Source organism: Xiphias gladius, chromosome 19 (genome assembly GCF_016859285.1).
Source record: "Xiphias gladius isolate SHS-SW01 ecotype Sanya breed wild chromosome 19, ASM1685928v1, whole genome shotgun sequence".
NCBI classification, from domain to species: Eukaryota; Metazoa; Chordata; class Actinopteri; order Istiophoriformes; family Xiphiidae; genus Xiphias; species Xiphias gladius.
Window position 1 is genome coordinate 7549573 of NC_053418.1, and position 12458 is coordinate 7562030.

The 12458-nt window shown below is 39.8% G+C and overlaps 1 protein-coding gene across 1 annotated transcript in view; it reads right to left on the reverse strand.

Annotated features, from left to right (window-relative positions):
• The window catches only part of si:dkey-215k6.1 (transmembrane protein 132C), a 178685-nt gene that overhangs the window by 113448 nt on the left and 52779 nt on the right, over nucleotides 1-12458 (reverse strand). Inside the window, exon 4 of the mRNA XM_040154637.1 lies at nucleotides 8332-8472. Within this exon, the coding sequence (XP_040010571.1) occupies nucleotides 8332-8472 (141 nt within the window). The remainder of the gene's footprint in view (nucleotides 1-8331; nucleotides 8473-12458) is intronic.

The following is a 12458-nucleotide window of genomic DNA, read 5'->3' on the forward strand; positions in this document are numbered from 1 at the left end:
GAATAAGATGCAAAACAACAATCTAGCAATGTTGTAAAATGCTTTGATAAAATAACTGTATGAACGATTTTAAAAACAAACATCTGTATCATAATTCCTGCAATCGTGGTATCTGGAGATATCGTGTTCTTTAAATTGCAACAGTTAGAAACAAGATGGAGGTGTGCTTATTATTAAAGGTTCAGGCCGCCGAAGGACTAATATGATATATGTTGAAAAACAAAGTAATAAAAATTTTCTGACCTTACCAGATAGAACTCTTAGCATGTGGCAATGCTGAACAACGACAAAAGCTTTTAGTGCAACTGATCACAGATCCTTTTAGAGACTAACGTCTGCTGTTTATTTCTTCAACAACAGGTATTCATGCTGATGACTGTCTCCTCTAAAATGCTACAATTTCACTGATTTCCTGGAAAATTGCTGCCATGATTTTGTTCCATTCACCAAAAAGAAGCCAGAATAAGTCCAGTTTCAACTTCTTATAATGTTACAGTTGGCACAGAATAGTCTGCCATTCTCTTGCTGAAGTAGTTTCTTTATACTAACTCGTTTAATTTCCATTGTTCAGCTACAGCAGAAAGTATTGTAAAATCTTTAAATGGGCTTTTTTTCCCCATGGCTGCCACTGTAAGCAAAGGGTTCGGGATGATGAAAAACTTGAATGCTATCTAGCACATGCACACACACGCATGCACACAAGCAGATAAATAGCATGTCACTGTATGCAGTGTGGAAAGTGCATTACCCCAGTTCTGGTATTGAACGAGGCCCATTAGCAGTGTTAATCTATAGATCTCATCGTGATCATGAAATAGAGCACTGCTCCCATTCTAGCAGCATCAGCCACACTCATAAACTATGGCACATTTTCCTCATATAACCCACCAGACGAAACTAAGGTCAATTTGAGCCTGTTCCACTTCTTGTAAGGTTTAACTTACCTGGCGTGAAAAGTTACAAAATAGACTGAAAAAAGAAGCTAATTTTACAAGTGAGACAAAACTCCTGAGAGGCTGTCAAAAAGACTAACAATATCAGTAGCAACACTAAAAAGTCAATAAGGTCAGGCCTACTCTATAAGCAATACTAAGTGAAAATGGAAAGTGACAGAAATAATTCAAGAAATGTGTTAAACACACATAGCAGGATTATACCGTATAATATTATAATAGATTTTAAAACTATATTTATGACCAGGGAAGGATAAATGAATAATAATTTAAAATGGTAATCAAAATAAATTCCAACAAAAGACAAATCCTGCTTGAGGGTGCCTCAATTGCATTTTCTAAAAGGAATGAAGACACACACATGCACATCGAAACATCTCATTATAGTTTTTTTTTTTTTTGAAGAGCACTGGTACACAACAGCAGAAGGTCAGGGAGGCAGAACTAAGCAGAGTGTCAATAACGCAGCATGACAGTGCTGTATAATTACAGCAAAATGATATCAAAATGGTCAGATACTGAGAAGTACACAAATAATGAACAATTACTGCATAATCAAAATCAATAAAGAAACAAATGAGGGCTGTAAGAGAGCTTTGATCCAAACTTCTGCGCAAATAGTGTGCTTTAATGGAAAAATGACTGAAGTCTCCTGGGACACGTGATGGTGGAACAGTAATTACAATCATGATCAACAATCAGTTACTTCTTTTGGTCTCAGATAACTGTCAACCTACATGCATACATGCAAAAAAAGCTATATATGTAAAACAGCATGCATACACCCAACTCGTAGACATACACGACCATAAGCACGTAAGCAACCACACATACGAACACACCTACACACAGCAAATCCTACACATTTGGTTCTAATGACTGCATCCACTTCCCATACACTGAACACCGTATCATGTCAGATCATATTATATCATAGAATTACAATAGGTAACAGGAATCAGTTTACAAAATTAATTGTCGGAGGTAGTAATCATTCACGCACTCTCATTCATTGGAAAAGCATCTCTCACTGTTTCATGTCTCAACCAGTAATATCTCATTAGTGATTAATACAGATCAGCTCTTTTAATTAGCCATCCCGCCCACACATCGCTGATAAAAGCCTGCAATCTTGCTTGTTGTATGCTGGCAACAGTCTGTATATACTGTACGTATGTCTGTGTATGTGTCTTCCCTGTAGTGGAAAAAATGTCAGCCTCACTCCCACCTACAGTCTGCGTAGCTCCCTATCATTAGCTGGGTAACACAGCAGTACTGCACTGAATCAGCCCTGCTTCCTGTGTGTGTGTGTGTGTGTGTTCTGCCCAAGTTTATAGAGGCCTTTGCATTCATGCATGTGTGTACATCAATACACATGTATTTATTTGTGCTTGCCGCATCATAATCTGAGCTTTGAGGCACCTCTTTTGTTTACATTATCACTTTGAAGATGGCAGGAGATTGCATGTGTGTAAGTGGGTGTGAGTGAGTGTGTGTTTGTATTTGTGATTCACTGTGCATGTCTTTGTGGGAGCCATATCAAAATCTGGTTTCTAAAGCATCACTTTCTGTGTTTACCCTGATGCCACTTTGATGAGTTTTTCCTTCAGGGCAAGAAAGAAAGAAAGAAAGAAAAAAAAGTACCACAAATGGTTATATGCCAATGCTCGGGAAATAAGCAGCTGTTTAGAATCACCTACATCTCAACACCTCTAACAACACCATCCTGATGAACGACAACAGCCCAGGTAAATAACTTCTTTGCCTCAAGGCCACAGTGGCTGGCAATCCCAAAATTCATCAGAAGCCATAAGTACTTCACGAGCCATGCTGAAGTGCACCACAGGAGCATGAATCCATGAGCAATTTATTCTAGAAATATCCCAGAAATCTTACCACAGTAGTTACCATTAATGATATTACTAGTGTTTCTTTTCAAACACAGCCTACAGCCCCAAGCAGTGTGCTTGGGGCTGTAGTAAGAGTCATGATCGGCATTTAATGAGTTTGGAAGATGGTGTCATTTTTTTGGCCTTTCCATAACCAAGGTGTGGATTAAATACTGTGTTTATCTGCTCTAACATTCACTGTGATCGTTAGGATATCTGTTACTTAATGCTAACTATTAACTAAATAGTAACTAAATGCTACTGCCAAGGCCAAGGAGCTTGTCATTAAGTTGCATTAACTAAATTGACATTAAAAAAAGCCCGGCTCACAACTAGCACAATAACTGTGTAGTATTTCCCCACTGTGTGGATGCCAGTCGTGGATGCTATCAAAGTCTATGGTAACATTAGAAACTTTTCTCATGTTAAAAGTGAAAACGTGCAGTTTGAAAATACAATCAAGTATGTAAGCTAAGCAGCCAAACAGGGTTACATTAAAATGAAATACTAGTACTGACATTCACTTATAAAACTAATACTAAGACAAGAACATTGCTTTTTCTTCATTCCCATGTCTTACACATTGAGGTGACGCAGTATGTAGACCAACAAAGTCGACATTAGGAGGTTGGGGTGGATTGATGGGTCAACAAAAGATAAAAAGGACTTTGACACAGGACACCGCTGTTTGTTTTCCGTTTAAAACTGTCTTTTTTTTTTTTTTTTTTTTTTAACCATGACTGTACCACAACCTTAACTGCGTTTATCATTGTAACCATTACAACAAAGGTCCTCCAACTTTAATGAAGCAGATTCTGTAAACCATACAATGATCTTTCCCTAAACCTGACAAAGTAGTTGTTCTGTTTAAACCAAAACCTGTTCCATAAGCTTGACCGGGTGTTTATTATTGTAACCATGACGATGAAGGTCCGGTATGTTGTCACCATAGGGGTGCAGTTTCAGGAGATGTTCCAATGGGTCGTATCAGTATTGTGCTATTAGCACATCATGACGTATGTAGCCACTAAATTCTTGTTTTATAGCATTTAATAGCAACATAGCTGGAGACATTAAAAAGTCCACCAAAGACAACGCCACCTCAACCCGCTGGCTGTCAAGGTGTTGTCCAGCAAACGGTGTGGCGTTTGTAGATAATTGGCGGACTTTCTGGGGAAGACCTGGTCTGATTAGGAGAGACTTAATATGTCAGACTTCTGATGGAGCATATCATATCTCATATCTAAGAATCTGACTGAGTTTATTAGTAGACCAAAACCATGACAATCTAGAGTTAAGACCAGGAGGCAGAGTTGCAGTCTTACACACTTCTCTGCGCTTCCATTACAACAGTCAAAAATTAAGACCACCACTGCAAAAGTACTTTAAACATTAGATCTCTGTCAACAATCTAAAATCAGATTATCACATTGATCTGAAATGAATCCACTCCCCCTGGTCATATTAATACCCACATTCCTCGAGGCACCGGCCGAGGATGTGGAATTGCAGCCATTTTCAGCTCAAGCCTATTAACCTAAACTCAATTATAACTCATTTGAATGCCTTGTTTTTAGTCTCCCAACCTGGAAAACTTTAAAGCCTATTCTATTTGTTATAGTGTACCGCGCTCTGGGCCCGTACTTGGAATTTTTGTCTGATCTCTCAGAGTTTTTATTAAGTTTAGTCCTTATTAAAGGTAAATTACTTATAGTAAGTTACTTTAATATTCATGTGGACATTGATAATGATAGCCTTAGCACTGCGTTTATCTCATTATTAGACTCAATTGGCTTCGCTCAGAGAGTAAATAAACCCACTCGCTGTTTTAAACACACCCTTGACCTTGTTCTAGCTTATGGCTATATCGAAACTGAACATTTATTAGTCTTTCCACAGAATCCTCTTTCATCAGACCACTATTTAATTACTTTTGAATTACTATTACTAGACTACACGCCATTAGGCAAAAATGTCTTTACTAGATGTCTATCTGATAGTGCTGTAGCTAAATTTAAGGAAGTGATTCCTTCTGCACTTAATTCAATGCCATGTCTCTGTCTTGTTGATATTGCCGCTGGCTCAATGTTAATCACAATCGACTCTATTTCTCCTATGTTAGCTTCTCTGCACTGGCTCCCTGTAAAATCCGGAATAAGATTTAAAATCCTCTTCCTCACCTACAAAGCCCTTAATGGTCAGGCACCATCATATCGTAAAGAGCTCATAGTACCCTGTTACCCCACTAGAACACTGCGCTCCCAGAACGCAGCCTTACATGTGGTTCCTAGATTCTCCGAAAGTCGAATGGGAGGCAGAGCCTTCAGTTTTCAGGCTCCTCTACTGTGGAACCATCTTCCAGTTGAGGTCCGGGAGGCAGACACCCTCTCCATGTTTAAGAGAAGGCTTAAAACCTTCCTTTTTTGATAAAGCCTATAGTTAGGGCTGGTTCAGGTTTGTCTCGAACCATCCCCTAGTTATGCTGCTATACGCCTAGACTGCCAGGGGTCTTTCCACGATGCACCGAGCTCCTCTCTCCTCCTCTCCCTATCCATCCTTAACTAACTTGGCTTTTTCTCTCTCCTCTAGTTTTGTGCTTTCCCTCCTCTCTCCTCCTGTCACTTTCTGCAGGTGTTTCTGCCTCCGGAGCTGCAGAGTCTGGATCTGTGACTGCAAATCACCTACTGCCCCCATGATCCTGCTCAACACCTGCTGCGTCAGTTATTATTATTATTATTATTACATTAAGCCCTATTATTCTTATAATTATTGTTATTATTAGTTTTCCTATTAGTCTTATTATTATTATACATCTTTACGTGGAACCTGCTACTTTCTCTGTCCTCCTACCCCCCACTCTCTCTCTCTTTCTTTCTCCCTCTGTGTCTGTCCCCCTCTCTCTGCTCTACACGAGGAGTGCCCTGATGTCACTTCTCTTATGTATGGCGCTATATATATAAAATTGAATTGAATTGAATTTCAGCCGACACATGGAGATAACATTAGCTCAGTCAGTTAGTGAGCTACAGTTGATCAAATCTGCCAGTGACAGTTGGCAAAATCAACAGCTGCCATTGAGAAAGGAAGAGCCTGCTTTTGTCCACCTGTTTGAAATTAAGGACCCACTATTTCAAAAATTACTATGGATTTTGAAGGTTAATCTGACACATTATCATTTTAAACTTCTTGTTTCTTATGAGAATGGAAGGTTTGGCAGGCATAGAAACAGTAACTATGGGGACAGGGCTTAGCATAAGGTAATGGTATGACTCTCTATGCCACTCCTGAAAAAACTATCCTTTACCATACGTACTCTACAAACACACCAGGTTCAAAGTTTTATAAGCATCTGATGAAAACTGTGTCTTATGCTCTTAATTTGAAAGCTCAAAGCTGTTGTGTCATCACTCTCACTCTCGTCTGTGGCACATTTGGGTTGTCCGTTGCTGCCGATGCCGTCCATCAGTCAGGGCTAGATGTGGCTAACAGCTAGCTAAGTGGTACGTATTGAGCCGAGACCCTGCAATAATAGTTCCAAGCTATGGGAAGTCATTAATTAGTCCCGCTCTCAACCAACAGAGAAAGACAGGAGACAGGGAAGAGGAGGGAGGCAGAAAAAGCAGGAAGGACGGGAGAGAGTGAGTGGAAAAGAGATGGATGGACAGATAGAAAAAGGTGATATAAATAAAAACAAACAGAGACATACATTACAAAGAAAGGAGAGAAAAAAAATCACTTTCCATTCAGCCAGGATGGGAAGTGATGCAAAGTCAACAGTTTCCAGTTGACTTTGCCTGACACAAACACATAAACAAACACATACGTTATATACAGTATCCTATATTCAGCAACAAACTGGCCAACATGCTCAGTCTTGCATCCAATATTCTCACACTGAGCAATGTCTATGATGTGTGTGTGTGTGTGTGTGTGTGTTTGTATTCTGGTTGTACTGGGCCGCTCCAGGGCGTGAAACTGTGTAACTGCATGAGCATGAACCAGGCGTCCGGAAAAAGAGAGCAGTGCTCACAGATATACTTCCCTGGTTAATTCAAATGTTAAGAAATGTGCAGTAGATTTTGGTATTTGCTGAAATGATCTTTTACATTATACTATTCAGTTGAATTTATCATAGTGTATCTGAACTTAGTATAAACACTTCACTTAGAGTTATAGGGTTGCTCTAAAATGTCATCTACTGCATCTGAATTAAAACAAGCACTGAAGTACTTCTATCAACATTTCAAAAACACACACAGAAAAAAGCTGAATGATTTGTTTTGCCCTTGAAGGTGTGGCAGAGATTTAACAATAACTATAATAAGCCCTGCTGTGCCTCTTTTTCTAGCTGTCAATCGTAGAATAGGCTTTTTTTTTTCCAGTTGTGGAGATATTTACAAAGAAATCTTTCTCTGAATATGGTCCTTGGAGCTTGCTTTGAGCTGTAGAATGTGAGTCAAACCATTGGTATTTCCTGCATCGAGGGTATTTTAATTCATGTAATTCGTTTTAACTGTTGTTAACTCACTCAGCCACTGAAACACATCTTCTCTGCAACCTAGTTAACCTCAATATCTGTTTTCAGCCTTGATTTTTCTTTTTTTTTTTTTCCTTTAAGCGACATTTTTTCACCACCTTGGAGTTTTACATCTCACCCACCCACGCTCAATAAATTTATTCTATGCAATGCAGCAAGAAATACACCCTAACCTTGCACTGGGGTCGAGTAGTGATCACCTGTCTGCCAAATTAGCAACAAAAAAGCAAAAGAACAGAAAAAGTACGGGGTTTTCTTTATTTTGCTGTCACCGGTTATACCTCACTGACACAAACGAAACACACACCAACCATACAGGGACAGAACAATTACCGAGTAAAGGGCAAATTTAGCATGACACGCAGGTCAACGCTTTCAACAGCCGTTAGTCAGCCCACTTACCTTCCACTAACCCCAACTCCTTGATACACACACATCTCATACACACACACACACATCTCTAGGGTATAGATAGAGCTGGAGTTCAAAGGTCAGACCAACAGCCAATCAACAGACAACAAGAGGCTTTTCCTGTTACTGTAAGTGCAATTGCATTGTCCACAGTGTTCAATAATGTCTGAATCTGGATTAAAGATGGCTCATAGAAATCTGTGCCCATCCACTGTGGATGATACACAAATGATAAATATTTCAATTTTTCTTTGTCACACCACATTCGCTGCAAAGCATAATGAGCCCTTCTTTAATGAACTGACAACTTTTACTTCACAGAAACTCTCACTGTGAAAACAACCAAGATCTCTTATTACTGAGTGTAGGGCATTAACAGTTTAACGGCCTTGAAGTCGAATAATGAAAGACCTTTCAAAAATGTTATGCTGCGCCCACAAATACTCTGTACAAAAGGAATAAGCCAACCAGCTGCTGAATGAAAGCGGCAGCAGCGGAAAAAAAACACAAAACAGGGTAGCTATGTGAGCTTCAGTCCTACCTCTCTGCTGTGGAGGAGGCCTTTCTCTGACACATCACCGCCAACGAACTGCTTCCCGGTGCCATTTCCTGTTTGATCTCCCACGCGACAAGGTTGCTGGGTTTCACAGCCATGAAGTTGATGCCCGACTGGAACCACACCCTGCAGAGAGAGAGATGAGGATAGAAATGAAGGGAGAGAGAGCGACGGAGACAAGAGAGAGTCAGGTTAACCTAAGGATCACACAAGAGCATCGTAAAAGAGGTAAGAGAGCAGAGTTGTCACAGTGACAGTTAGGGGGAATTTGCTTAAAACTGAATTTGCTTCGCTTGGAATTTCCCTGCCCTGATTTTCTCGCTGATTTTCTTTAATCCCTGATTCGTGCCATACTCTTTTTGTATAAAATGTCTTTTAAAATTGATTTACCCAGTATGTTGCCACCTCCCACGGTAGGTTTTGGTGGGAGAAGACAAAGAAGTGATGGGAGAAGCTCAACATTTTTACCAGAATAAGTGCTGTGTGGAGGAGGAATCGGATGCAGGCTGAGACAGAGATTATATCTAATACACAAAATGTGATTTTGCAGATGAAAAGGCCACAGTGAATTGGCCAATTTCTTAGTGATATTGTTTTCTATTAATTCTGCACTACTCCTTTCTCCTATCAACACCTCCTTCACCCGTTTTCCCTTTTTTCTCTTCAAATATTTATTCTCACCTTCACTGTCTTTCTTTCCTCACTATTTTGCACAAATACACATTAAAGGTCGTAGCTGTCCCTTACTTTTTGCTATCCCTCATCCTTTCCCTTCTCATTTTCTTTTCTTCTCTCTCCAGTTAGATTACTGCTGTTCATCTCTGCCTTCTTTATTGCATCTTCAATATCTATTCTCTTCCAATACTGTCTTTCTTGTTTTCCCCCTCTTTTCCTTGCCCTTTCTTCTTTTTTATCCAGGTTTTCCTTTAATCTGGATGATTTCCTCCCCCATCTCTCTTGGCGTCAACTCTCCCTGCTTCCATATTTGTTTCAGTTTTCTATTAAATTTCATACCCCTTCTCCTCCTTCCCATCTTCCCTATCATTACCCTCCTTTTCTTCCAGATGTCCTCCTTGTTTCTATTCATCCTTCCTCATCCTTCCTCTCCTTTATTTACCTTACCCAGTCTCCTCTTTCATCTCTCATCTCTCCATTTCTCTTCCTCACCTCCTTCTAATGCTTTTCTTCTGGCTTTCATCCATGCCTCTGTGTTTTTTTCCCTCCCTTTCTCCCCCCTTCCTTCTCTATATACTGTACCTTGCTTCACGCCTTCCTCTGTCCCTCCTCCATCCTTCAATCTCAAGGCATCCTATGGTTAATCTCTTTATTTTCTTTTCCCCCTCTCTCTCCCTAATCCATCCCCGTGTGTTATGTTCTATTTATCACCTTGACGAGACCCTCCCTCAGTTTATTAACACACTTTATAGGCATGCATGCAGATGCACGCAAGCTTGTTTACTGCTTTTCTTATTAACACACATACAATAGTCTCTGGCAACACTGTTACAGACATATTCTCCAATAACCTTTTCCATTTAAACAGAAGGGGAAAAAAAACTTCCAATCCTCTTTGTCTCCTTTCTCATTATTACTTTCTTCTGTCTGTCTCTCTTCATGTCTTGCCAAAATCTGCCTGCAAATATGTCATGCCCATCCCTTGACATGCTCTCTGTACATTTGTTTGTGAGTGCGCATGTATACAGTATATGCACCTGTGTGTGTGTGTGTGTGTGTGTGTGTGTGTGTGTGTGTGTGCTGTATAATAATCCAAACAAGATGCTTTCTGGTGTTTGGCACCAGGGAACAACCCTCTTGTGAGAACTACAAAACCCACTTTTTTATGCTTCGCTCTGAACTAATTTTTCTTGGTTTACCGAAATTAGGCAGAAATGTTCCCTGGTTGTAATGTGTTGTTTATGTGCTATGGTGAGGAAAAATTTAAAGCATTAAGTGTGAAGTTGTAAAAAAGTACTATTTTGCACAAATACACATTAAAGGTCGTAGCTGTCCCTTACTTTTTGCTATCCCTCATCCTTTCCCTTCTCATTTCTTTTCTTCTCTCTCCAGTTAGATTACTGCTGTTCATCTCTGCCTTCTTTATTGCATCTTCAATATCTATTCTCTTCCAATACTGTCTTTCTTGTTTTCCCCCTCTTTTCCTTGCCCTTTCTTCTTTTTATCCAGGTTTTCCTTTAATCTGGATGATTTCCTCCCCATCTCTCTTGGCGTCAACTCTCCCTGCTTCCATATTTGTTTCAGTTTTCTATTAAATTTCATACCCTTCTCCTCCTTCCCATCTTCCCTATCATTACCCTCCTTTTCTTCCAGATGTCCTCCTTGTTTCTATTCATCCTTCCTCATCCTTCCTCTCCTTTATTTACCTTACCCAGTCTCCTCTTTCATCTCTCATCTCTCCATTTCTCTTCCTCACCTCCTTCTAATGCTTTTCTTCTGGCTTTCATCCATGCCTCTGTGTTTTTTTCCCTCCCTTTCTCCCCCCTTCCTTCTCTATATACTGTACCTTGCTTCACGCCTTCCTCTGTCCCTCCTCCATCCTTCAATCTCAAGGCATCCTATGGTTAATCTCTTTATTTTCTTTTCCCCCTCTCTCTCCCTAATCCATCCCCGTGTGTTATGTTCTATTTATCACCTTGACGAGACCCTCCCTCAGTTTATTAACACACTTTATAGGCATGCATGCAGATGCACGCAAGCTTGTTTACTGCTTTTCTTATTAACACACATACAATAGTCTCTGGCAACACTGTTACAGACATATTCTCCAATAACCTTTTCCATTTAAACAGAAGGGGAAAAAAAACTGCCAATCCTCTTTGTCTCCTTTCTCATTATTACTTTCTTCTGTCTGTCTCTCTTCATGTCTTGCCAAAATCTGCCTGCAAATATGTCATGCCCATCCCTTGACATGCTCTCTGTACATTTGTTTGTGAGTGCGCATGTATACAGTATATGCACCTGTGTGTGTGTGTGTGTGTGTGTGTGTGTGTGTGTGTGTGTGTGTGTGTGTGCTGTATAATAATCCAAACAAGATGCTTTCTGGTGTTTGGCACCAGGGAACAACCCTCTTGTGAGAACTACAAAACCCACTTTTTTATGCTTCGCTCTGAACTAATTTTTCTTGGTTTACCGAAATTAGGCAGAAATGTTCCCTGGTTGTAATGTGTTGTTTATGTGCTATGGTGAGGAAAAATTTAAAGCATTAAGTGTGAAGTTGTAAAAAAGTACTATTTTGCAAGTAAGGCAGTGCACACATTGTTTTATGTCTGGTTTGTGCACATATTCCCTAGTAAAATGCAGCGTGTGTGTGTGTGTATGCAGAAACACAGAATACAATAACGGGCAGTCCCTCTAACAACTCTTTTATAATTCACCAGCTGAATGTTAGATAAAATTAACAAACTCTCCCCCATTGTTCTGTTTCCTCTCTGTCTGTCTCCTCTATCTCCCAACCTCACCCTCTCCTCTCACTCTCTCCTATTCACTCTGTCTTCCCCCTCAACCAACCCAGAAATTAAGATAATCCACTTCAAAGGAAATTTACTGCACCCAGGCTGTGGCAACAAAAGTATGTAATGCAAAGCAAAAAAACAAAAAAACAAATACAGGCGATATAAGATGAATGACAGACTGACAAGAGTGGAGTATGAGGGAAAAGAAATGTATGCCTGAACACTGGCTGTGAAAAATTCTCAGTTCTTAGATGACATGGTCATGCCAAAGAGAAATCATAAATAAAACATATTGGGACAATAAATTAATAAATAAAACTTCTCCAGCATTCCTCCAGCATGTGAGAACACAAAGTTCATTCTTGTTAATGTAAAACAGTTTACTTAAAATTCATACAAAACACATTTAGAGATGTATTCCGATAGCACAGCCAAACCAGTATCCGAACTTTGCCAGGCATAAAACTGCAACTCACATTAGCCCAAAACCAGCCACTATTAGAGAAAGTAGAGGCCTGTCACCAAACATTTTGGGACCGACCGCCAATGATTATATCAGACACGTTAGCTGACAAACAAATATTGCTACAATTATTTATGTCAAAACGGACAGATAATACCTATATTCTGTACAATTGTAGG